This window comes from Aplysia californica, unplaced genomic scaffold, assembly GCF_000002075.1.
Source record: "Aplysia californica isolate F4 #8 unplaced genomic scaffold, AplCal3.0 scaffold00420, whole genome shotgun sequence".
NCBI classification, from domain to species: Eukaryota; Metazoa; Mollusca; class Gastropoda; order Aplysiida; family Aplysiidae; genus Aplysia; species Aplysia californica.
Window position 1 is genome coordinate 48,802 of NW_004797690.1, and position 27,315 is coordinate 76,116.

The following is a 27,315-nucleotide window of genomic DNA, read 5'->3' on the forward strand; positions in this document are numbered from 1 at the left end:
GCAGAAAGTGGAAATGAAAGCAGACAACAGAACATTGCTAGAGAGCGGGAAAGGAGGTGAAAGGAGACAATTTTAGAGAAGAAAATTTTTCGGTCGCTACCTGGATTCGAACCCGGGACCTTTGAATGAGAGGCCAACACCTTAACCTCTAGGCCACGAGAGCCCCCCAGCTCTTTCCTTAATGAAAAAATTGGAAATCTTTTGGGAAAAGAGAACCTTACTTAGTGGAGTTTTAAAATGTTTTATTTTTTTGTTAAAAATGAGACTTATTTTAATTTTTCTTGTTTACTTTTTTAAAATAAACTATTATTACTCCCACAGTGAAGCAAGTAAAATACTTCACAATTTTTTTTATAGATGATATCTGGTCATTCTTTAAAAAAATGTTTTTATAGCATAAGCATCTTTAGTTAGCCACTTGTTGATAAAAATAATTAAGAAGGGACTTGGCGCTCATATGACCTTAGGCAGTTGCGAGCGCCGTAAAACCCTCTTCAAAAAAAAAAAAAAAAGAAAAAAAGAAGAGCTGAATGCAGTTTCTGGAACGCTAGAATAAATAATAAGGACTCTGAACATCTCGCTTTCATGAGAACAATAGAGACAGGGGTGAACCAAGAGTGGCTTGCAAAGAGAGCCTGAACAAATGGAGGATAGAGAAAGATCAGATAGTATAGGTTTTTTTCAGCACAGCACATGAGCGAAGAAGTGAACGGCAAATCACGATTGCCACTCCCCTTGAGAGAAAGCACTTGGCAGTCTCTTAGATTTCAAGCGGACTGCACCGTTTGTGCGCGACGTCGGACTGACTGTCTAGCTGCTGTCATCGAGAACGAGGAAGAAGAAGAAACAATTGCCAATGTTAGCTTCAGATCTGGCACTCCTTGATGATGATAAACGTCATTGAATTATTGTGTCAGTAGTCCTATGGTTAGGCTGCCAGACTCATAACCCTGGGTGGTTGGCGGGTGCTCTGGTGTGGTTTTCTTCTTCTTTCCTATCAAACGTCTATCGTCTTTATCTCCCCTTCTTCTTTTTTATGTTTGTTACTCTCTTGTAACACCTCTAATCTTCTGCACTTATAATACCTTTCTGTGTTGCCAGTGCCGTAAAACTCTTTACTAAAACTCAAACTCATAGCCACAAGGCCATGGGTTCAAATACTTATCAGGGCAAGATTTGTGTTTTGGAAAGGCACTTAAAAAAAATTTTTTTTTTTACTCTTTAAGGTAGATGAAAATCTGTATGTGGCTAAGACGGTGAAAGATCTAGTCATTTGTTTATGTCTGTCTGTAAAGTGGTGATTACTTGATTTAGATCCTGGGAACAACATCATCCTAGCACTCCGGCATTGCCATACGTGCTCCGCTCCCCGCTCCAATATCCTCCTCAGAGTCCGCCTGCTGATAGTTCCGGTGTTCATTTGGTGACTAACCCGTCTTTCCACCCCCTGTACCATGCTGGTTCTGCCACTTCCCCAGAAGACACCCAGTAAAATGGTGGCTTGTGCTGAATCCTTTCCTCTTAGAAGCTGAAATGTTTTGGAATGTATAAGGTCTATCTGGGTAATAGTAAATCATAAAGTGTGGGTGGTTGGCGGGTGCTCTGGTATGGTTTGCTTTTCCTTTCCTATCAAACATCTTTCGTCCTTATCTCCCCTTCTTCTTTTTTATGTTTGTTACTCTGTTGCAACACCTCTAATATTCAGGCACTTATATGACCTTATGCAGTTGCGAGTGCCGCAAAACGTTTACAAAAGCAAAAATCATACAGTGAGTAGAGCCTCTTTTTAATCACACATACCTGTCCTATATAAATGAACAGGGTCTACATGTTGTTAAGGGTTGATTATTGTTTTAGTACACAGATTTCTTCAGAAAGCAAAAGCAATGCTCTGCAGTGCAGCCACGGTCTTAACATAATATTTCATGCTTTCTCTGCTCTGTGTTTTATATGACCTGCTTGACAGCCAGATTTATTTCTCTTGTTTTTCAGAATCAGCCCCAACATGCGAAACCTATACTGCTCAAGGCAATTGAACTCTCTCAGCAAGCCCCGTACTGGCATTGTCGCCTTCTATTTCAGTTAGCCGTGAGTATATCATATTAGAGGTTTTTTTTCCCCCTAGCTCTATGTCAATAATAATTCTCTTCCCTCATGTCTTTTTCATTTTGTTGGTTTGTGCTGGTTTTCGCAAACTTCAAAATGAAAAGAATAAATTGGCGGAGGGAAATGTGTGTACGGGCGAAACATATACATTTAAAAAAAGTCTAATTGTGGTTTGTTGGTGGGTGCTCTTGTGTGGTTTGCTCCACATATCAAACATCTATCGTCCTTATCTCCCCTTCTGCTTTTTTATGTTTGTTACTCTCGTGTAACACTTCTAATGTTCTGGCGCTCATATGACCTTATGCAGTTGCGAGCGCAGTAAAACCTCTACTTAAAAAAATAAATAATTAGTCTAATTTGTTGTTCGAAATGAAGACTCCTTTACTTGCTGCAAGATCTTCTAAGGTCTTTAGTTTCATTATGTTCAGCTTTTGGATTTTGCTATACCATACTGTTTTGACATGTACTTTGATAAATGGAAACAAACAAATATTTATGGGTGGTTGGCGGATGCTCTGGTGTGGTTTGCTTCTTCTTTCCTATGAAACATCTATCGTCCTTGTCTCCCCTTCTTCTTTTTTATGTTTGTTACTCTCTTGTAACTCCTCTAATCTTCTGGCGCTCATACGACCTTATGCAGTTGCGAGCGCCGTAAAACCACTACTAAAACTAAAACAAATATTTTACAGCAACTTCATACAGCGGAGAAGGACTGGCTAGCGGCAATGAACATGATGGGCATCGGAGCAGACTACGCCTTGTCGGTGAGGTCTGAGTACACTCGCTTACTCTTCATGCTCAGCAGGGGCATGGTAAGTACTCTCTGTTTCTCCTCTATTGACGGTAGCTGTTGTAGTGGATTCGATGGTTTAGTGGTTAGGCAATGGAAAGATCTTGTCAGTTTGTTAGTGTTTTAACGCTTAATCAGCTGCTTGCACTTTATGCTTCTCGGGAAGCTGAGAATGTTTCGGAGTGTTCTGTGGTCTGCTGGGGTAAAGATATAGTCTAAAGCACATAAAGCTTGCTGTAGAGCGGGGGTATGCGCTTTTCAAATGTTATTTATCATTATTATTATAATTAGGCTGTCAGACTTGTAATTGAAAGGTTATGGGTTTGTACCCGATGAATATGTGTCAAGAGGAGGTGGAATCAGACGCTTGTCTATTTTTGGACATATATATATATATAATAAATAGCATTTATACAGCACATATCCCCGCTCAACAGCAGGCTCTATGCGCTTTACACTATATTATTACCCCAGCAGACCATAGAACACTCCGAAACATTCTCAGCTTCCCGGGAAGCATACAGTGCAAGCAGCTGATTAACTCTCAGCAGTTCTTGGTATTTTGACCATTTTCGCCTACACGGCACCCATGGTTAGTATGATTTACCATAGAATATAAAATACCACAGAAAGTATGTCAAATTACATACCATTGGAAAGGAAATTGAATTTCCTATCAAATGAAGGTACTTTCATCATAATATGACCACTGTTGTCTATGTAGTGCTCTGTTATTAGAGGGAGGGACAGGGGAAAAAAAGATAAAATTTCCCAACATGTAACAGTCACAAAGAAAGAAAAAAAAAAGTGTTCTAAGATACCCAAAAAAGTTTATTATGGAGTAAAAGCACTTCCAATTTTGCAATGTGTGTCCAAATTTCATGCATATTGAAAAAAGGATAAAAAGTTACAAGGTTTTTGACAAAAGATACATTTATCATGTTTCGCGAAGAAATAATGACGCGACATAGAAAAAATAAACATCAATGACTTTCCAGTCAATTTCCATCCACAAAATTGCACTCAAAACAGACAAGGCAATACCAAATATTTCAAAATGACAAGAACACACTGTATTCATACAAAATACCAATACCAACAGAGATTTTCATGGAAAAATAGACAAAAATATTGTAGTACGGTACTTTACATCATTGTGGTCCATGACGGAAAAACATTCTACTCCCCCCCCCACAGCGGTGCCACTGACTGAAGTGTCTTTAGGCATTCCAAAAGGGGGGACATTTCTCATCCTAATGCACAATAGAATTGTAAATGGGCTGATCCAACAATGTCATGCTCATAACTGTGCCTGAACTACAACAGGGAACTGCTGCTTTTTCTTTCCTAATCCTTAGTATCGTCATTTTCCTCTACCTCTTTTGTAAGTTTGTCACACTCTTGTGACCCACTATTTCCGGGGTGCCTTGATAGTCGAAGCAGACTTTGTGCTGTTGAAGCTAGAGAGGAAAGCAGAGTAAGTCTGATTCCCTGTAAGGACTTCTCTGTTGACATCCACCCCTTGGCGCTCATATATGACCTTTTGCAGTTGCGAGCGCTGTAAAACCTCTCCTAAAACAAAAAACATTTTTCTACTCAACTGTCCAATAATTGTAGTAAGTGGCAAAAGACTATTCTACAGTATGCTCTGCAAGCAAACAGTTTCTATTTTTATTGAAACAAAAATATCCAATAGTGTGCCCACATCCTTCCCTGTGTAAACTTCATAATTGTATGTGTACCCATTCATCGAATCTGCAACCACCCGTAACTTCATCCCCCATTTAGTTATCCTTTATGTATTGCCTGAAACTGTATCTCCCCTTATTTTGAACCATCCTCTCATCTATGCTAACACACTGGTTAGGTTGCCAATACTTCATACATTTCATACTCAAAAAATAGTGCATAAACCTAACTTTCCGTAGCTTATCAGTATCTCGCTCAGTGTCTGGATTGCATAATTTTAAAAAAGACTGAATTTGTATGAAATTTAGTTTGCTCATGTATGCTCTTGCCCATAGTCCATGAAAACAGGTTTTCGTAGACCAGTACAGCTCTAAATTTGGGAGACGAACAATAGACATATACATTAGCAGTCCAACGAACTTGAGGAACATCTCAGAGTCAAGATCCTCCCAGGAGCGAAAGACAGATGGTTTGTTGGGTCCTGTCATCGGGGCGTACTCATAAGAGAAGAGGCAGATCTGATTCTCCATCTCAGTGCAGAAAAACAGTTTGAAGAAGGATACTGAGGAAATAAGAAGACAAGAAGAAGACATAAGTTACATAAGTCATTTGGAAAGGATAGTCTGCTTGGAACACTGACATCAATCGAACTGTCAGAAAATCCTGGCCCACAAGGTAATATCAGTTCTAACTACATAATGGCATCAAGAGTGTTTTCTACAAATGAATAACAAAGGTCCCCAGGTGTAACATGTGAATCAGAGAACTCACCTGCCTGTCGGAGTGAAGTAAGGGCAAACAGAAAGCAATTACAAAAATAAAAATTTCTCGTACTCCGTGCAATAATGCTCTCACCTGGCGTCAGAAAACTTCGGATGTCCTGTCGGGTGATACAGTCAGGGAGATGCAGGCCAACAGCACAGCAGGCCTAAACTGAGGCAGTGGTTCTGGTGGGCCATCATCCTGGTCCGCGTAAGACTGGTTACGTGGAGGTTGCGGCTAGTTCCTGAGGGAAGAAAATAAGCAAAGGATTAGGACGCTATCGGCGGAGTCGAAGTTGACATGTTGATAAGGCCTATGTCATAGGCACTTATTTCTAGATCTAGATCTAGATCTAGACAGAGGCAGACCTTGAACAAAGCTGTTCTGTCATTATCATCATATTATCACAATGATAAAATCTTAGCAGGGAATAGGGCTACTGCACACGGGTGAGGTGTAAACAAAAACAAACTTCCTGTTTGAGGAATTGCTGTGTAAACAATAACATGACAACCGTAGCTAGGCACATAAAAAAAGTTAATTAAATTTTTTTAGAGGCAAACCATGCTTTCACAACTTCAGGTTACCACAAATAACTATTCTGTAAGCTTGAAGTAACAATACCAGTGGCCTAAACCCACTAGAATACATTTTATAGGCTTTCTTGTGCATAGGCAGGATGTAAACAAAACACTAACCTGTTGTTTTGATCACGATTGGTCAAAGTCGGGGCTTGGTTTCCGTCCTCGGGACCCTCATCGTCCGATTCTGGTACCCAGACATCAGATTCTTCATCCATTGAGTCATTCAGGTCAATATCAGACTCATCTGACGACATTTTTACGCTTTTTTCCGATTTTTAGTGTAGAAACTTCACAGCTGGCCTTCTCCCAAAATCCAAAATGGCGGCGGAGAGAACGTAAACAAACGCTGATTTTCCGTGCACCAAATTTTTACAATATTTTATAAATTATGATTATTTTTATGAAAAATATATAGATTCAACCTTTTTTTATGATAAAAAAGGTATTAGAAGCATCAAAATGTAAAAAGGAACGGATTTCTGCTGTTAGATCTACACCCGATGCTCATCGTACGAATTCGTACGATTTTCCTTTCAGTGAACTGCTGAGAGTTAAGCGCTCAAACACTAACAAACTGACAAGATCTTTCGCTGTCTATAGCCGGGTACCCATTTCCACCTGGGTGGAGTGAGGAAAATCCGTGCAAAGTGCCTTTCCCAAGGACACAACGTCGGGCCCCTGACGGGATTCGAACCCACGACCTTAGGGTTGCGAGTCCAAGAGCCTATATATATAGCATATATATATTTGGAATTATTGGTATCATCTTAAAGCTTGTTTATTTTTCTTGCTTTTGATTTGAAATATACGTACCCGTCTAGAATAGAAGTGGTGATATTTGTATGTGAAGGAGGTGGGGGTTGCCTGGTGTCGGAGGTAAGAATGGCGAGAAAATGGCCGCCAAAATTTGGTGACTTTCAAAGCTGAAGTATCCTTTAGAACTGCAAATTTATATTTTTGGTGCCTTTGATCAAGATCAAAGATTTTTTCGAAGCAAAATCCATATCATACCGAAATGTAGCCTTAAAAGGGCATAAAAATAATAAAAAATTGAGAAAAATTGCCAGATTAAGGGCAAAATGTCAGTCTCTTCCATTTCTTTTGACGAGCTCCCGATTTCACACCCATGTTTCAGAGGAGGTGCTTTTATTTAGACAATTTTTATTATTACCAAAGCTGTGTCTTAACACTTTGTGGTCACTTTGCGGAATAATGCGCCGGAGAAAATTATCCGTTCTGGTCACCTGACGCATTTCTGCGCCAGGCTCGAGAAGTCTGTTGCAGTTGCTCTCCTGACTGGTGACCAGATGAGGTATTTTGTACTGCCGGCTGTGTGACTCATCATTGCCTTTCTCACCCTGCACCAGGGTATAGGCCTCGGACAAACACCCCCCACTTCTCTCTATCCTGGGCTAGCCTCTTGATGTTATTGTGTGACTGCAAAGTGTTTATGGTAAAAATGAAGACACTGATACATCTATGGTGTTACTTCTTTAGTGATTCCTTGAGTTCTGAAAGTTTTAGATGTTCTTGGTTAATGGTTAGGGGGTACTTTGGTGTGTGGTGTGGTTTGCCCCTCCTTTCCTATCAAACATCTATCATCCTTATCTCCCCTCCTTTTTCTTGTACATGCGACTCAAGTAACACCTTTAATCTACGGTGCTTTTACGACCTAATTTTGTTACAAATGCTGTAAAATGCTTACAAAAGCCCAAGTAGTTGGTGTAGACTTTTATCGTTCGTCTGACTGAATGGCTATTCATGTTCTACTTTGTTGTGTGTAATAACATGACTTTCAAGTAAGATCCAGTTCCAAAATTATGGGTGGTTGGCAGGCGCTCTGGTGTGGTTTGCTCCTTCTTTCCCATCAAGCATCTATCGTCCTTATCTCCCCTTCTTCTTTTTTATGTTTGTTACTCTCTTGTAACGCCTCTAATCTTCTGGCGCTCATATGACCTTATGCAGTTGTGAGCGCCGTAAAACCTCTACTAAAAAAGTTCCTGAATGTTCTTATGTCATGTCAGTGACTGTTGGAGTTTCTCCTTGAGCAAGACTCGGTAAACACTGTTTAAACAAAAAACCGACCCAAGATGGATGTTCATTTATATATTTAAACCACGTGAATGCACAACTCTTTTAGTTTTAGTAGAGGGTTTTACGGCGCTCGCAACTGCATAAGGTCACATGAGCGCCAGAAGATTAGAGGTGCTACAAGAGAATAACAAACATTAAAAAGAAGAAGGGGAGATAAAGACGATAGATGTTTGATAGGACAGAAGAAGCAAACCACACCAGAGCTCCCGCCAACCACCCTCTGCACAATTCTGAAATTAATGGTAGTGAATTTGGCAGTTAAGTCATATAATTTTGCTTTTGACAATGCTAGAGACTGGCAAAGCTTAATGCATGTTTATTTTTATATTAAAAGGCAATACAGACAGCACAATATTTCAGTCCAATGTTTTCTATATGTATATTATATTGTTCTTCGATTTGCAGATTGGCTTAATCAGCAAAAACATTCCCGTTGTGAATGAGAGCATGACACAAGCAGGCCGCCTCATTGAGTCCTTCACCGGCAGCTCTTTACACAAGGAATATCTCAAAGTGTTCTTCCTTGTGCTACAAGTTTGTCACTATCTCATAGCTGGCCAGGTACGACAAAAGCATGTTTTTTACTTTTGTGATTTTAAAAAAACCTTCTATGTTTTATGTTTTTTAGAAATTTTCAATGCAACAAGAAACGTTTCAGATTTGACTGTTGTCTGTTGTTGTTGTTGTTATTGTTTTAAATTAGTCCCTTCTGTGGGAAAGTGATATCTTAATCCAGCCTGTCACAGATTATTTGTTCTGCCTATCATCATCATTGCCTTTCTCACCCTGGATCAGGATATAGGCCACGAGCAAACACTCTCCACCTTTCCCTATCCTGGGCTAGTCGCTTGATGTCACTCTATGTCTTCCCACTTTTCGGTACATCCATTTCCGTGACTCTTCTCCAGGTTCCACTGGTCTTCCTCTTGATCTTTTACCCTGTGGGTTCCAATCTAACACTTTCCTTGTTATGCAGCTGCTTGACTTCCTTGTCTAAAACCATTGCCCAACCCTTCTTCCCTCCTCATCTCTGACTGGGCTCTGTCTCATTCTTCTTAATACTTCCTCGTTGGTGACCCTGTCTCTCCATTTGATCCTCAGTTGCTTCCTCAGGCACTTGTTCAGGAAAACCTGGATCCTCTTTATGCACGTCTGAGATGTGTTCCATGTCTCTCTGTTCTGCGTATATTTCAGAGTATTTATAAGGTGATCACGCTCTTGTAATGGGCTTGAACAAATTTTTCTACTATTGTAGTTGCACAAATAACTACTAAGTGGCTGTAGGTTCCGGTAGAAACTTGTATTGCTGGACACCACCTCCTGTGTACGGTGAAGATGCTGTGGAGTCCGCTTAAGGGAGCTCGCGGGTCGGGTCTAGGGCCTCGGGGACTGGTTTTCACTCGCTCTGGGCACTTTTTACATTTGGTATTTTCTGATCCCTCATTCAATCTAGATTTTTTTGCTTTCGTAATTGATTGTGTCAACAGTTGAACATGTATCTTTTGTCTCATACTTACTGCTTGTGACAAAAGTTGTTTCATTTTGTGTTTAGTTACAAATGATGTGCCCGTAAGTATCGAGCCCACTTAACGTGAACATGGTCAATCCAAAAACAAAGATAAACAGAAATACAAATGAAATCCTGGATTTATATATTTTTTTTCTTCAATTTAAGCTACATCTGTAACCCTGACACCTGTTTGAACTGAAAAAAAAAGAAGAAAAAATCTGCTGCTTACAGTTTAACCAGTCTCCCCCCCTCCCCCCCTGTATTATTTCTTCTTCTTCTTTTTCTTCTTCTTCGTCTTCTCCTTCTCTTAGTCTCTTTCTTCTTCTTCTTCTTCCTCTTCTTTTGTTTGTTCCGGTTGGTATTTATTCTCTATGTTGTGTCTTCTACAGGTAAAGAGCGTCAAACCAGTGCTGAAACAGCTACAGCAAAGTATTCAGACCATCGCACACAACCACTCTGATGATGGTTAGTTTGTGGTGTTTTTCTTTTTTTTTTTACATTTGGTGTTTATAAATTTTTTAAATTGCTATCGGCTTTGTGTTGTATTCTTGTGGCCAATATCTATCAGGCTTGAAGGATGGGGGAAAAAAAAAAAAAAAAATTATTGCTGCCGCAAACAGTCTTTCAAGACAGATCTTGGCGTCTTTCAATCTTTTTGTTTTAAACTGAACATCGGGTTTCACCGAAGGTTTTTTTTTTGGTGAAGAATTCGATCTTTGAGTACTTGCTGATGTGTGTTGTGCATACTTTAAATGAAGATTATGTTCTCTGCGTCGCACAATGAGCTTTCTGGAATCTAATTGATAAATGAAGAAAATGTTAACTTATAATCATAATTGTCATTGGTTGATACGTAACACTATGCCCCCACGGGACTCCGATCGGCGACGGTGTAATGTAGCATGTTCCGCACCTGTATCCCGGTCCATGGGGACAAGTGTTGCGCTCTCTGCGCACGGCGTGGGTGAAAAGTGTGAAGAGTCAATTTTACCAGTACATTAATTTTGTTAAACTCTCTTGAAAAGTTATTCACTTGCATGCAAGACTTCAGAACCGCTGACTGATATTGTAACTTTTTTCGTTTTTCCTTCCTTGTGGTCCAGAGCCCCTTGTGACAAATCCTGCCGAAATGTTCCAGTGGCTCCCGAAGGAACATATGTGCATTCTCGTGTACTTGGTGAGATCTTATTGGAATGCTTTTCTTCCTCATGTTTTTTTCACCTCATGAATAGTCAGTTTTGACTTTCCAATTCCTCTGTAAGAAACTGTTGGTAGATTTGACATTTCTTTTACTATTTTGTAGATTCAAGTATAATAAGTAAATAATAATTTTACTTTTGAATTCCGTAAATGATCTGTTCTTTGCTTTCATATTTATTATATTTAGAAATGCTGCCATTACTATCACTAAAGCCATTCAGGCCAAATAACCATTCTTCTCTCTCTCTCTCTCTCCACATGAAGAATACAGCACCATTGGTGTGTTGTACTTGTATTTTTCCTCTTAACTGACATTTGGGAAAGATTAGTTTAAAAATAGTTTCTGTTGATATTTCTTTTATACCGTGGAGGTCAGCTGGTAGGATATTTTTTTAAAAACCAAAAAAAAACCCCCCAGGTTGTTACAATGGGTATGAATAAACATGGACAAAATTTCTGTCTCGGAATGTGAAGAAGAAAGAGCTGTAAAGTCTTAACACCCAGTACAACTTTTAGAACTAGTGATAATACAGCATGAATAAGGAATTTTTGTATATGTGTGAGGCATCGTAGTGAAATCAAGCGATCGTCAAAATAATGAAATCGAAGAAACAGGCTTTTTTTGTCCAGTTTGACAATTTTTTAATTTTTTTTGGCTCAACACATTTTATGTCAATATAAAACTACATTTTCATGGGAATGTTACTGAAAAATATTGATCAAAATATAGAAATTTTGAGTTTTCGAGGACTCTCAAGCCATAGAAGTTGCCCAACTTTGGTAGCCATTTTCTCGCTAATTTTACCTCAGAAAACAGGTTACCCCCACTTCCTTCAATCCAAAATATCTCGACTTCTATTCCAGATAGATGAGTAAAATTCTCACCAAAAGAAGGAGAAATCAACAAGCTTTAAGATTAAACCATTAACTCCATTTGCCCAAAAATGACGAGTGCCTGATTCCACTGCGTCGTGACTCGTATGAAATGTTTCTGAAATGGTAAAATTCTCACGGAAAGAAGGACAAATCATCAACAAGCTTTAAGATTAAACCATTAACTCCATTTGCCCAAAAATGACGAGTGTCTGATTCCACTGCGTCGTGACTCGTATGAAATGTTTCTGAAATGGATTTCCTAATGAGTCTGACTGCCTGATTCCACTGCGTCATGACTCATATGAAATGTTTCTGAAATGGATTTCCTAATGAGTCTGACTGCCTGATTCCACTGCGTCGTGACTCGTATGAAATGTTTCTGAAATGGATTTCCTAATGAGTCTGACTGCCTGTATGTTTTCTCAGGTGACTGTCATGCACTCCATGCAAGCGGGATACATGGACAAGGCTCAGAAATATACCGACAAAGCTCTCATGCAGATAGAAAAGCTGAAATGTGAGTTGAAAGCGTATATTTACATCAGTCCTGAGCCGAAGATCTGGAATTTACTGCCTCATAATTTAAAAAAGATAAAAGTTTTATTTATTCAAATGTCAGCTAAAGTCTTCTTTTTTTTTTTTTAGATAACGAGATATGGTCGCTTTTAAGGACTAGCGGGTTAACCAAGATTTCAGAAATCTTGACCTCCACCAAAAGTGGGCATTGCCTTACCTACAAGAGAAATTTGGTTTCATTGGTGTGTATATTTGTTTGCTTATAGAGAAAACTCTCCTTGTCTTTTAAAGAAACTGAACAAGGGGCAAAAACTTTACCTTCGATTTTCTCAAAACAGCATTTTTCGGGATAGCCCCCTTGTGCTTAAAAGCGACCTTGTATTATCTAGATTTTAGTTAGAACACAATGTACTGTTACTGTTTTGTTATCGCACAGTCGAAACTGTTTAGGACGGCCGGCCTCCTATTGCGGAGGAGAAAAGGGAACGTCTTACAGTACGCTGTCATTATAATGGGTTTTTTAACGCAAAGGAAAAAAACCCAGGAAGTAGCAGTTTGGACAATCATTATCTTATACAGGTGGCTGTTAGAGTAGTTTCGTTGTTACTTGTAAAGCAATCGGAACTTGTGTTCTTTAATTGGGGTTGAATGCTATAGAAATGTCATATATTATTATTATTATTACGAGGGGGGGGGGTTCAAGAAGTCTTTGGTCTAAATATGAAGGAGTAAAGATAAAGCTTTTTAACGTGGCACACATTCTTCCATTTCTCTACACAGTCACCATACGGAGTAACACATTTCTGCCACCTCTCTTTGACCTTCAAATGTCCTTGAGAAAAAAAAAGACCCAGAATGGGCCCCTAACCAGTCTTCCACAGCTTCAATGGGGTCCTTGTTGTCATGGAAATCAATGACGTCCTTTCAGCGAATTATTTAAGACTCTCTCTCTTGCCCTTTTTTTAACTCCCAGTGGAGCACAGGCCATCAACAACATTACTCCAGCGAAGCCTGTCCTGAGCATCCTTTTCTATCTGTTTCCATGAGGTCCCCGCTTTTTCAATTTCCACTTGTACGGCTCGCCTCCATGTCATCTTTGGTCTCCCCTTCTTACGCTTTCCTTGTGGGTTCCACGTTAAAGCCTGCCTGATGATGCTTGTCGGGGGTCTCCTCAGGGTGTGTCCAATCCATTTCCATTTCCTCACCTGAATATCTTCCTTTACTGGCCTTTGGCTTGTTCTCTCCCACAGTTGAGCATTCGTGACTCGATCGTACCACTTGATCGCCACTATCCTTCGTAGGCATCCATTTACGAAGCTCTGCAGTTTCCTTGCTGCTGATGCTGTGAGCCTCCATGTCTCTGAACCATACAGTAGAACAGTCTTCGCATATTTAAGATTAGGAAACAGAAAAAAGTCTGAAGGGGCTAGGTCTGGTGAACAAGCTGGGTGTGGCAGGATTTCAAAGCCGCACTGTTCTGCTGTCTGGACTGCTTGTTGTGCCCTGTGCCCAGGGGCGTTGCCATGCAGTAGGTGGACTCCATTACGGAGTTTTCCACGTCTTTTTCTCACCTATTCGGACCACAGTTTTATCATCAAACCTGAGTAGAAGTCTCCCGTGACTGTTTTTCCATTTTCCAGGTAGTCAGTCATGATGTTACCTTCACAGTCCCAGAAACACGACGGCATGACCTTCCACTTGACGGTGTTACCTTTGCCTTCTTTGGTGAGGGAGAAGAAGGGGTTTTCCTTTGCATGGAGGACATTTTTTGTTCTCGATCAAAATGATAAATCCATGTTTCATCCATAGTTATTATGTTTTTAAAGAAGTTTGTGTCATTGGACTCAATTCAAAGGAGAGTTTTGCCGGACTCAACCCTTTGCTTCTTTTGCTCACTTGTCAAAAGGTGGCAGACACCTTATTCATGTTAAGATGGTCGTGGAGAATTGTTTCAATTGACCCTAACTCTGATTCCCGTTTCACTTGAGAGCTGTTCAACAGTTGTACGTCGGTCTTGTAGAACCAGTTTCTTCACTTTGGATACTTTCACTTCAGTTACCACAAAGGATGGGCGCCCTTCACGATCTTCATCCATCACCGACATGAATCCAGATTTGAATTTTCTTACCCAGTACGTCACAGTATTAAAACGAGGACATTTGTCTCCTTAAACTTGGACCATTTCTTGAAAAATGTCTGAAGAGGATTTTCCTTGCCAATGTAAAAACTTGAATATTGAGTGATATTCAACAGACTCCATGGCACAGCTTAAGCAAAGAAAAACCAAACGTTTTTGTGCATTGTTTCGTTAAACACGCTGACTGGTGCCTTATTATTGTCAGATTTCCTGAAAATTTGTATGGTGTGCTGCAAAGAAATTGTCTGAAGGCTGGCAAAATTTCATTACTCTACCGTGATTCCTTCACACCCAGACCAAAGATTTGTTGAACCCCCTCATATTATTATTATTATTATTGAGTGGTTTGAGGATGTGTGGTTTCTTGATGGCGTATAGGAAATGATTAAGCGTAACTTGTGTGATCGTACACGGAGTCTTAGACTTACGTCCATTGCTCTACATCTCACTATCAAGACATATGCAACGGATCCTGACAACAGTACATTGAGATTCTTGTCTTACAAAGTACTTGATCCATATTATGAATGAGACTGACTTTTTAATCTTTGGAGAATTTATATATATTATAAAATGTCCACGATAACGAGAACATTGTTTATGTTGGTCCATTTAGATGTGGCAGATTTTGACTTGATTTGTAACTATTTTTGTTTTTGGTGTGGTTTCAGTCATGGATAGCAATCCGTTGCTGTCCTCGTTCCAGCTCATGTTGTTGGAACACATCATCATGTGTCGACTCATCATGGGAAATAAATCTGTGGCAATCCAAGAGGTAACAGCATTTGTGAGACGTGCTGACAAAATGAGTTACGTCTCGCAATCCACAAATGGCGATATTGGCCAAAAATCGACACTAGGGTCAAATTTGCACATTTTCTATTGATGCCATATTCTTTAACTATAACCTGTCTTTTATTATTTCATACATATAAATTGTAAAAACTTCACCTATAAGCATGATGTATCTATTTCCTTAAGGCTTAAATCCGAGAAGTAACTCATTTTGTCAGCACGCTTCACATTTATATTTTTGCTCTTGATTTGTTCATGGGAAATAAATCTGTGACAATTCATGAGGTAACGGCTTATATTTGCTCCTGTGTAAGGAATGCTGATTTGTTCGTGGGAAATAAATCTGTGGCAATTCATGAGGTTGAACAATTTAGTCATTTGCCGGACAAGGGGCCCATTCAAAGCATTTGTCAGAAAGAACTTAGCACTCATCTTTGTTTCATGAAAACATAGTTATTATTTTCGTTTCACTGACAAAAAACGTTTCTATCATTTACGTCATGTTGTTGTACCAGCTGTTCTCTCAGTTAATTAAGCAAGAAACATCTTTTTTAACTCGTTCAACCTTAAGTTTTTTCCACCGTTTCTCAGAGTTTTTTTTAAAGTCACATAAACCTGATGCTTTTGTCTCATTATGACTCCAAAAGCTTGCCTCTAACTTCTAAATGGCGGAAACAAAGGCTTACTCATTACTAAAAAACTTTGGATCTGGAATCATTCCGAAATACAAGAAAAAACTAGCACTAAATTAAATGAAACAGTTGTCACTAGTGCTCGGTGCTCCCTGTTTCCGACAGGGAACAGAGTTGTTACCGCTGGACGTTCCCAGTGTCCGATGGGGTTTAAAGAGTTATTGGCTCTTATAGCCTCTGAGACTTGGTGAAGTTCTAAGAGAGCCAAACTCCCCCCGGGGCAGTGCCACTGACTATAGTGTCTTTTGGCCATTCCCAAAGGGGGGACATTTCTCGTTCAAACACAGTATAATTGTAAATGGGCTGATTCATGTCACGCTCGTAACTGTGCCTGATCTACAACAGGGAACTGCTGCTTTTTCTTTCCTGATCCTTACTGTTGTCATTTTCCTCTACTTCTTTAGTATGTTTGGCACTCTCTTGTGACCTGCTATTTCCGGGGTGCCTTGATAGTCGAAGCAGACTTTGTGCTGTTGAAGCTAGAGAGGTGAGCAGAGTAAGTCTGATTCCCTGAAGACTTCTCTGCTGACATCCACCCCTTGGCGCTCATATGACCGTATGCAGTTGCGAGCAGGTAAAACCCTCTACTATTAAAAAAAAGAGAGAGAGAGAGCCATTGTTTGCAATACGAACATGCCTTGTTTATTAGTTTATCTGTACTCAGGACCATGTATGTTCTTTTCCTCGTTCCCACCAGATATTTCAAGCCTGTCATGTGTGCCAGCAGCAGCCCCGGCTGTTTACCACCCATGGTGCACAAGTTCACACACTCATTGTAAGCATTTACTCAGTTACTATTTGGATAAAGATGAAGAGAATATAAAAGTTTAATTTTGATGCCCGTGGTATCATTTTTGTGTAAATGCTACTGATTTTTACAGGGATTGCAAATGTCCTTTTTTCCCATTTTTTTCCACTTGCAAAGGTATGGGGAGAGGTAAGAGAGAATATGTGTTTGTTTGCTCATTCAAAAGCTTTACAAGGTTCGGTTTAGGTGAGATGTGATGCTCCGCTCATTTTCAGGGTTTAAAAAAAAAATCATTTGGCATTCCTGTTTTTGAGGTGTGAGACAATTGTATGTTTTTATAATTTTGTAACAAATATTTTAAATTTCATACTGTTGTTTTATATTTTAGATACTGCAAAATTCTTTGCATTTAGAAAAAGAGATTATGGTGAATTGGGCTCACATTTAGGAAGCCAGTCCATAATATAGCAAGACAAAGCCTAAAATGGAATTCCTAGGGGAGGAGGAAGAGAGGAAGGCCAAGATCCACCTGGGAACGAGATCCAATGAAACCAAACTTCTCCTATAGGAAGGGCAATGCCCACTTTTGGTATAGGTCAAGATTTCTTAAAACCCCCGAAATCTGGGTTAGCCCGCTTGTCCTTAACACCTTGCCATCATATTTTGGGGGAAATCCAAACAAACTGACTGGTAAACATCACCAATCGGCGAGATGAGGTGAAAAAAATGTTTAAAGCGGCCATATCCAAATATGCTTGGTTGAAAACATAGGCTGTATGTTTCGTTCCTCATCTTGTGTCTTGTATGAAATGTTGACTTCTCATGTTCATTTTCTTTTCCTTCAGGGGCTGTATGCTATGTCAATGAACTGCATGGAAGCTGCAGAAGCTCAGTTCAAAACGGCAGTTAAGGTGAATGGTTTTCTACTTTTTTGTCCCTGTGTTTGACAGCTCTCTACTCTTTAGAAATTCTCGGAGAGACTTTTTAACCCTATCCATACGCCCAGGGGTCATTTTGTACTCCCGGGATTGTATTCTTCATATTTTAGAACACTTCTTGTGCGAAGATCTCTTTGAAACTTTCAGTATTTCTCAAAAAATCATTCTAACAGACTGCTATGCAAAGCGTACGGATCGGATTAACGAGTAAATTTCCTCTTTGGAAAGTGGTGGCACAGAGTTCCCCACAGTGTATGGATACGATAGGAAAACACTGCGCCTGGATAGGGTTAATATAGTCGTGTATTCATAGCTGCCAACTTTTCAAGAGCAGAAAACAGGCTCTACCCACAAGGCGGGTCAATGTGGTGGGCATTGGCCATGTAGTCTCCCTCAAAACCCCTCAGTGGGTGGTTGGCGGGTGCTGTGGTGTGGTTTGCTCCTTCTTTCCTATTAATCATCTATCGTCCTTATCTCCCCTCCTTCTTTTTTGTGTTTGTGGCGTCGGTGGCCTAGTGGTTAGGCTATCGGACTTGCAACCGTAAGATCGTGGGTTCGAATCCCGTCAAGGGCCCGACGTTGTGTCCTTGGGAAAGGCACTTTACACGAATTTTCCTCACTTCACCCAGGTGGGAATGGTTACCCGGCTATAGACAGCGAAAGATCTTGTCAGTTTGTTAGTGTTTGAGCGCTTAATCGGCTGCTTGCACTGTATGCTTCCCGGGAAGCTGAGAATGTTTTGGAGTGTTCTATGGTCTGCTGGGGTAATAATATAGTGTAAAGCGCATAGAGCCTGCTGCTGAGCGGGAATATGCGCTATACAAGTGCTATCTATTATTATCATTATTATTACTCTCTTGTAACACCTCTCATCTTTGACACTTATATGACCTCCTTATGTGACCGAAATCGGTAATTTTGATTTTCTACTTTCAACAGCGTGTCCTGCTACTATGTGAACTAATCTTCACTTGAATAAGTGTATTTTTCCACATCTGTATAGCCCGCGGAAAGTTGTGTTTCCATCCCTGTGTGTATGTCTTTGTCTTGCTTTTTGTGCGTGGAGTGGTGAAGATTTCCTTCTCTGTTCTCAGCCTTACTGTGTAAGCTTTGAACTTTATCTTATTTTGATTGTATCCCCAACTTTATCTTTTCTTTGTGCTGTGAATACAACTCATAATGAACGTGGGTGGTTGGCGAGTGCTCTGATGTGGTTTGCTCCTTCTTTCCTATTAAACATGTATTGTCTTTATCTCTACTCCTTCTTTTTTGTGCTTGTTACTCTCTTGTAACACCTCTAATCTTCGGCACTTATATGACCTTAATTGTGTTGCGAGTGCTGTAAAACACTTACTAAAACTAAAACATAATGAATTTCATTTTTATGAAAAATTGCCTAAGCTTCAGTCCCAATTCCATTATCTGTTTCCTTTTGTAAGTTAAGTGCAGAGCTGACTGAGTGGGTGGTTGGCAGGGGCTCTGGTGTGGTTTGCTCCTTCTTTCCTATCAAACATCTATCGTCCTTATCTCTCCTCCTTCTTTTTTATGTTTGTTACTCTCTTGTAACACCTAATTATTGGCACTTATATGACCTTATTGTGTTGCAAATGCCGTAAAACTCTTACTAAAACTAAAACAATTCCATTTTATGTTTCCTTTTGTAAGTTAAGTGCCGAGCTGACTGGCTCTGTTGCATTTGAGGTTGTCTGATCTCATATTGTTTGAATTATGATTTCAGATGACGGGTGCCGCAGACTTAATCAACTTTATCAACCTGAACCTTGCCATTGTCTACCTGCGGACCAATCATCAGGCAGAACTGCTCGGTTTGGTGGAGTCAATCAACCCTGAAACAATGCCCACTGGGTGAGACAAACGATAAACAACTAAAGATAGTGGGTGGTTGGCGGGTGCTCTGGTGTGGTTTGCTCCTTCTTTCCTATAAAAAATCTATCGTCTCTATCTCCCCTCTTTCTTTTTTGTGTTTGTTACTCTCTTGTTTTTAACACCTCTAATCTTCAGCACTTATATGACCTTTTTGTGTTGCGAGTGCCGTAAAACTCTTACTAAAACTAAAAATTATTTCCTCACAGGTCTCATACTTTGAAGGCAGCAGCGTACTATGTCAAAGGTCTGCAGTTTTTCTTCCAGGCAAACTTTACGGATGCCAAGTAAGTTTCCCCAGTCTCTGTAGTAAGGATTTTTGGGGGGGGTTTTTTTCAAATATCTGTTTTGAGCTTGCCACTCTTAACCCTATCTGTACTCCCTGTGCTCATTTTGTACCCCTGGAGGTTGTATATTTCACATTTTAGAATACTTCTAGTACGAAGATCTCTTTGAAACTTTCAGTAATTCTCAAAAAATAATATTGGCAGACTGCTGTGCAAAATGTACGCATTGGATTAACGAGTAAATTTCCTCTTGGAAAGTGGTGGCACAGAGTTCCCCGCGTCGTATGGATACGATAGTAAAACACGACGTACGGATACGGTTAAGTAGCTATTGTCATGCAACCGCATAAAAAATACTTATCTCCTACCTCCTCTAGTTTGACTGATAGTTCAGTCCACAAAACTCTTTCATGCATGTGTTAAAAAGGTCTTCAGGAACTGAGCAGCAATTTTTTTTTTCCAATAGATGGAGTAAAACCGGATCTAACGGCCGCATGTCCAAGACAAACATGTACAAAAAGGACAGCAGCTTCCCACATCGTTATTTATTTACCTTAATTGTCTTCTTCCTTGATCACTCTGTTGCTGGATCGATAACAACAACAACAACAACTTGATCACTTACAAACTGTATTTCCCATCATGACCTTCTAAACAAAGAATTTTTTGCCTAGGTTGTGTTCTAAGGTCTGTCTTGGTGGTAATAGTTATACAGAGCGTTCTGTAGAGCATGGATATATGCTGTATAAATGCTGTCATTGTGTTTTTTGTTTTGGGTGTTGTTGTTATTATCTTTCATTATTATTATTATTATTATTATTATTCATGATTCATTATTATTACTATTATTATTATTACTTTCATTATTATTATTCATTATTATTATTATTGTTATTATTGTTATTATTATTACTACTATTATCATCATCATTATTGTTATTATTATTATTATTATTCTTACTATTGTTATTATTGTGATCTCTCAGGCGCTGTTTGAGGGAGACTCTGAAGATGGCAAACGCTGAGGATTTGAACCGACTGACGTCCTGCTCTTTGGTGCTACTGGGCCACATTTTTCTGTCCTTGGGAAACACGCAGGTGCGACCGCAGATCTCACGACTCTTTGTGCCTTTCCTTGTTCTGTGAACGATCGATCTTTCATCGAAAAGACTTCCGCAATCTTCATTTAGATCTAGATTTAGATCTCTAGGCCTCAAAACTAGATCTGTGGTTTATGTATTAATGTCTGTCTGTCTAGATCTAGACCTCGGCCAAAGATCTAGAAGAACCTAGGTCTGCCCTGAGCCAAGAGGGGGCTATAACTTTCTGAAATCACAAGTTTCCCCTAGCGGGTCTGTATACTTCGTGACTTTCTTCCCAGTTACCGGGTCTGTATGCACTTCGTTTGAAAAAACACATAACTGCAAGAACCTAAGACAAGAAGACAAGGCAGCCAGAAGGAATGGGATTATCGTAATTGTCAATGTCTGCTCCAGTCTTGACACCTGAAGAAGAATCTGAAGTTATAGCACTGGGCGTCTCAGATTGGGTTTTATAAAAAGTTGGTAAGCCTGCGGGTCTTGAAAATGATCATCTTTTTTAATTGTTTTTCAGCTGTGGTCCCATGGAGATGATTTTTATGGATAAAAAGAGAGTGGGATGGATCTGAGAAGTTCTTGTTTCTCACCTACCTATTGTACAAGGAAATTATGATTGATTGTCTTGTCGTGTTTATTATCACAGTGTCCATTTTCCCCTTATATTTTCATTAGCAGAACAGTCAGTATTCTTTATCATTTCTTTTCTGTTTAACCCTCTGTTATTTGTATCTGTTCACTGTCTTTTTATGTGAAAATGCAACTTTGTAAATTATTCAGGTATTTTCGTAAAAATAAAAATCACAAGGGCATCCCTGAGTACTTTTACTGGATAATGCTTTTTGAGCAATGGAGTTGAGTGAATCGATGGATGGCTTTTTGGGAGAAGAAATTTGTTGAAGTCTGTACGCAAAGTTTGTATAAATTCTTATTATTTTCCTGTATCATTCTTTGTTAAAATTAACGGAATATTTAATACCCATGCCGCTGAAGCTTTGCAGAGCCTGGTCGGTTTGTATTGTAGTTACAGATTTTATTTCATCCTATTTTTCCCTCAACTGTCGTTACAGGAAGCCATGAATCTGGTGACTCCGGCTATGCAGCTGGCTGGGAAAATTCCCGATGTTCACGTGCAGTTGTGGGCGTCGTCACTCCTCAAAGGTTACTGCTCTTTGTGTTTTGCTACATCGGATCTTCCGTTCATAGTAAACTTTCACAGTGGGTGGTTGGCGGGTGCTCTGCTGTGGTTTGCTCCTTCTTTCCTATCAAACATCTATCGTCCTTATCCCCCCTCCTTCTTTTTTTGTGTTTGTTACTTTCTTGTAAAACCTCTAATCTTCTGGCGCTCATATGACCTTATGCAGTTGCGAGTGCCGTAAAACTCTTACTAAAACTAAACTAAAAACTTTCATGTATTTCTTTTCTTTTTTTTTTTTCCTCAGTACAGCTGTCTTTATCTCCCCTCGTTCTTTTTTGTGTTTGTTACTCTCTTGTAACACCTCTAATCTTCTGGCGCTCATATGACCGTATGCAGTTGCGAGTGCCGTAAAACTCTTACTAAAACTAAAAAGCTTAGGATGATGTTGTTGTTGTCAATCAGACACATAGGATGATAAACCAGCGGACTTCCTGTGGTGATGCTTTTGAAACGGGACTGGGCTTTTGTCACGAGGCTCACAATGGAGCAGTGTTGTTTCTGTCTTCTGTGCAAAACCCATGCTGTGTCTATTTTCTATATGGACTTGTGCAGACCCTCTCCCAGTGGGTGGTTGGCGGGTGCTCTGGTGTGGTTTGTTCCTTTTTTTCCTATCAAACATCTATCGTCTTTATCTCCCCTCCTTCTTTTTTGTGTTTGCTACTCTCTTGTAACACCTCTAATCTTCGGCACTTATATGCCCTTATTGTGTTGCAAGTGCCGTAAAACTCTTAACTAAAACTAAAACTCTCTATCTGTTTCTCTCCTCATACAGTTGTCTTTTTATGAATATTTGTTCATGTGCATTCTTTTTCTTAAAATCCCGATGCCTTTGAGTGGGTAGAAATTTTCATCGAGTATCTCAGTCTTTCTGCTGAGGTGTTGTATCCCTCTCTGCCCAGCTTGGCCCTGATAAGACAGGGTCAGAAACATGTCTCTTAAATGATCTAAATTGTGTCAATGGGGTTGGGATCACATTTTATCAGCACAGGGGAAGAACAACGGTAGTCGCAAACTGGAAATTGCGAGGGTGTCAATTTTAAAAGCTTGTGGACTCATAACTTCATATTTGTTTGACTGGTGGTTTATTGTTAAGTGTTGTTGAATGGGTAATCTGACAACAATAATCAACAGACAGTTGAACAGAAATACAGTTGTTGTTGTTGTTGTTAGCGATCCAGTAGCATCTGAGCGTTAACTCTTCTGCATGATGCCATTCGGTAATAGTTGCATGTTTGTTCTAATTGTTGTCTTGAGGAGTAAAGGCAGTTAGATGTGTGGGGTAGCTTGGGAAGAAAACATCCCCTCAAATCAGTTAGTTTTCTACAGAAAAACAGATGATGTTCCACTGTCTCTGAGGGGTAGTCACATAGTGGGCAGGCAGCAGACTGCTTTACTCCAATTCGGTGGAGATGTTGGTTGAGGGGTACATGTTGTGTTCTAAGTTGGAAGATTATGGATTGATCTCCCCTCCTCAACTCATTGATTGGAGAAATACAGTTATGAGTCAACAATGGTTCAAAATTGGTGCCCTCACGATTTTCAGTTTGCGACTGCCGTCGTTTTTTCCCTGTAGTCTTCATTTACATTTAGCAAAAATAAATATTGTCAATGGTGTGTATGGGTGAACAGAACAGGGGGGCTAACTTGACAAAGTGGGTGGTTGGCGGGTGCTCTGGTTTGGCTTGTTTCTTCTTTCCTATCAAACATCTATCGTCCTTATCTCCCCTTCTTCTTTTTTATATTTGTTACTCTCTTATAACACCTAAATCTTCTGGCGCTCATATGACCTTATGCAGTTGCGAGCGCCGTAAAACCTCTACTAAAACTAACACCTCTAATCTTCAGGCGCTCATATGACCTTATGCAGTTGCGAGCGCCGTAAAACCTCTACTAAAACTTAACACCTCTAATCTTCTGGCGCTCATATGACCTTATGCAGTTGCGAGCGTCTTAAAACCTCAACTAAAACTAACACCTCTAATCTTCAGGCGCTCATATGACCTTATGCAGTTGCGAGCGCCGTAAAACCTCTACTAAAACTAACACCTCTAATCTTCTGGCGCTCATATGACCTTATGCAGTTGCGAACGTCTTAAAACCTCAACTAAAACTAACACCTCTAATCTTCAGGCGCTCATATGACCTTATGCTGTTGCGAGCGCTGTAAAACCTCAACTAAAACTAAACTGACTGGACAGCGAGTTAAATGAGCTCACCTTTTTTTGTTTCCTACCATAAAGATCTGTACCATCAGTGTGGAGACTCGGTGAATGAAGCAGAGGGCTACCGCATGCACACAAGCTTCTCCCAGGCTCTTCTCAAAGATCATTTTCAGTCATCCAAGATGCCGGAACATGGCATTATTCAGGTGAGAATACCTTGCCGTCAGTCGCTCAACAGAGGCATGGTGGTAAATTAACGAGATTGTATTGTTCCCAGTAATGTGGTCAACAAGTTATGAACTCGGGGTTGGAGGGGGGTCATCAGTATTTTTTTAACCCTATCCTTACGCCCTGGGATCATTTTGTACCCTCAGGGCTGTATTTTTCACATTTTAGAATACTTTTAGTGCGAAGATCTCTTTGAAACTTTCAGTTTTTCTCAAAAATATATTTTGAGACTGTTGTACGAAGTGTACGGATCGGATTAACGAGTAAATTTCCTCTTTGGAAAGAAGTGGTGGCAGAGAGTTCCCCACGTCGTATGGATACGATAGTAAAACACGACGTACGGACAGGGTTAAAAAATTACAGTACTTTCAAATGGAATGTGGTTCCTGGGAAAGGCAAGGGGTCCTTCAAAGTGGGAAGAACGACCGCGTACGTAAAAATCAGTGCTGGTTGAAGAACTAGCTGTCAACTACCCTTGATGTCTAAGGGGAGGGGGGGGGGGGAAAGAAAGAGACTGCCAGGTCCTGGGAATAACCTGGGAATGTGAATATAATTACAAAAACTCTGGGAATGTGAATATAATTACAAAAACTCTGGGAATGTGAATATAATTACAAAAACTCTGGGAATGTGAATATAATTACAAAAACTCTGGGAATGTGATTATAGTCACGAAAACTGATTTGAATATAATCGCAAAAACTCTGTGAATGTGAATACAATCACAAAAACTGATTTGAATATAATCACAATAACCCGTAAATGTGAATCTAATCACAAAAACTCTGGAATTTTAGAATGTCTTTCAACTGACTCGAGGAAATAGAATTTTTCGTTCACATTTTGAAACCCATTCTAACAAGGCCATCAGCAAGTTCACTTTTGGCACTGTGCATTTGGGGTATTGACTCGCCGATCTCCATTCTGAAAGAAAAGTTCACACAAAGTGACTGATGCAAACAGAGGTTGCATATTGTCATGGTGCTTCCATTATGGCCCAAGTCTTCATGCATAGTGCATCATTTAGTGTTAAAATATTTTGTAAATACGAGCCCATTGTCTTTAATTTAGACCTTTCCTTTTTTTTAATATTTAAAAGTGTATTGTAAACCAACTAATCAAATTTTCTTGAATGTCTCAAAAGTGCAAAAAATTCGGTAAGCCATATTTGTAGCAGCATGGGTACATCTTTCTGTGTTTTCTCTGCTATTGAGGGATTCCTATTTTTTTATCGCGATATGTAGAGCTGGGCGAAGAATCTAGTCGGGAACCGATTCCCAAGACGAATGCTACGAAAGAAAAGTTCCGACTCCTTTTTACGTAAACCAGCCGTTACCTGTTCCTTTAATCAGTAAAATCTACAAAGCATCAAGTGTTCCGAAATCAAGGTTATTCTAAATCCCGAAGATGTTCGGAGCTACCAGGTAACTACAGGAAGAAATAACATCGTTGGAAAGTAAGTAATTGGGTTCGGAGTCGATTCCTACGATTCCTAGCTTTCAATAACCGGGAACCTCGCCGCCCAGCACTAGCGATAAGGGGAACTTAGAAATATGTAAGAACAAATTGAAATATCCTACCCAAGTGGCAGATCTTGATGCCCTGTAATGATACCATAGTCTTCCGGTATGGGCAAGTTTATGATGTACAATTGAATCTACTCTAGTGGGGCTCCAGTGGCTAAGTGAGTAGTGAGTTTAGACTCAAGCTATGTCAAGCAAGTGTCAGTGACATGGGGATCAGATGGGTGGTCACTGGAGTGTGTCCTTGAGCAAGACACGACAACCTTAGCTCAAAATACAGGGCGCTGCACAGTGAACTGTGATGGCATGTTTGTAAATTGTGTATTGGTGTAATGTTGTGTATTTATGTAAGTATTTGTGCATATATTTATAATTAATGTATGTATGTATGTTTGCCATGTAAACCAAATTGCCCTTCTGGGATCAATAAAAGTGCAATTTATTATTATTATTATTATTATTATTATTATTAACCTGTTCAAGATAACCGACTGTACAAATGACCACTTCCTTTTTCAATGTTCCATCTTTTTCACTGGGGCTGTTTCTCAATCTTTTCTTTCTCTGTTGTGTTCCCAGTGGACAGAGATGGCGTCGGTGGCCTAGTGGTTAGGCTACCGGACTCGTAATTGTGAGGTTGCGGGTTCAGGGGTTCGAGCCTCAGCTCGGTCCGACGTTTTGTCCTTGGGAAAGGCACTTTACACGAACTTCCCACTTGGCTTGGTCCTTTCTGAGATTGACGTAAAACTCAGAGGCCCCGCCTCTTAAATAACCTAATAGTGTTGATAGGGGCGTTAAACCCATACCAGTGGGTGGTTGGCGGGTGCTCTGGTGTGGTTTGCTTCTTCTTTCCTATCGAACATCTATCGTCCTTATCTCCCCTTCATCTTTTTTATGTTTGTTACTCTCTTGTAACAGCTCTAGTCTTCTGGCGCTCATATGACCTTATGCAGTTGCGAGCGCCGAAAAACCCCTACTAAACTAAAACTAAAACCCATACCATTTCACCATTTTTATTTTCTTCAGTGGACAGATGGGCCATGTCCTTTCCACCTGAGCAGCTCGGCCTCAACGTCGACAGCCATGCTGTAGCCAGAGAGCAGCGTTCTTCGGTCAGTTGTTGGCCAAGAGTACCATGTAGCTTTACCGTAGCAGTCGCAACCCAGTGAAACGTCGATGGTAGGCCCTCTGGATCTACCGTATGTACGACGACTAAGTGCACAGTTCATTTGTCCCGGATATCCGGACGGCTTCCGTTGAGTGCAGCGGCTAAAATGGACATATATATTGGTGTCGTGTGTAAAGAGGATGTGTTCATCTGAGGTCATACCTTGTGGGATTGCATAACAGAACACGCCTGTGTGCTCAGGCTGGTGGGAAACGTTAACTGTTGGTGTTTGTTGGTATCATCAAAGGGGAGTTGATGTCTTTAGGCCATTCCCAAAGGGGAGGACATTAACATCTCGAGTTCTTAAGCACAGTAGAATTGTAATTGTTAA

General features: G+C 40.1%; 2 protein-coding genes and 1 long non-coding RNA gene across 3 annotated transcripts in view; 1 reads left to right on the plus strand and 2 right to left on the minus strand.

The window, feature by feature from the left end:
- Positions 1 to 1,456, minus strand: part of LOC106012583 — a 3,679-nt gene extending 2,223 nt beyond the window's left edge. The window contains exon 1 of the mRNA XM_035971344.1: positions 1,358 to 1,456. Within this exon, the coding sequence (XP_035827237.1) occupies positions 1,358 to 1,456 (99 nt within the window). The remainder of the gene's footprint in view (positions 1 to 1,357) is intronic.
- A 536-nt stretch (positions 1,457 to 1,992) lies between these two features.
- LOC101848677 (MAU2 chromatid cohesion factor homolog) lies at positions 1,993 to 27,315 on the plus strand (the record flags this gene model as incomplete). The annotated part of the gene is given in 15 exon segments (XM_013085950.1): positions 1,993 to 2,088; positions 2,796 to 2,918; positions 8,431 to 8,586; positions 9,925 to 10,000; positions 10,639 to 10,712; positions 12,038 to 12,128; positions 14,936 to 15,039; positions 16,449 to 16,526; positions 17,345 to 17,410; positions 19,176 to 19,303; positions 19,531 to 19,608; positions 20,595 to 20,706; positions 21,776 to 21,866; positions 24,144 to 24,271; positions 26,843 to 27,315. Coding segments are annotated over 15 exon segments (1,467 nt in total), but the record flags the coding sequence as incomplete, so codon positions are not given.
- Positions 4,609 to 6,363, minus strand: LOC118478210. The gene is made up of 2 exons (XR_004858895.1): positions 5,441 to 6,363; positions 4,609 to 5,147 (listed from the first exon to the last, which is right to left on the minus strand). It is a non-coding gene; the product is annotated as an uncharacterized LOC118478210 (long non-coding RNA).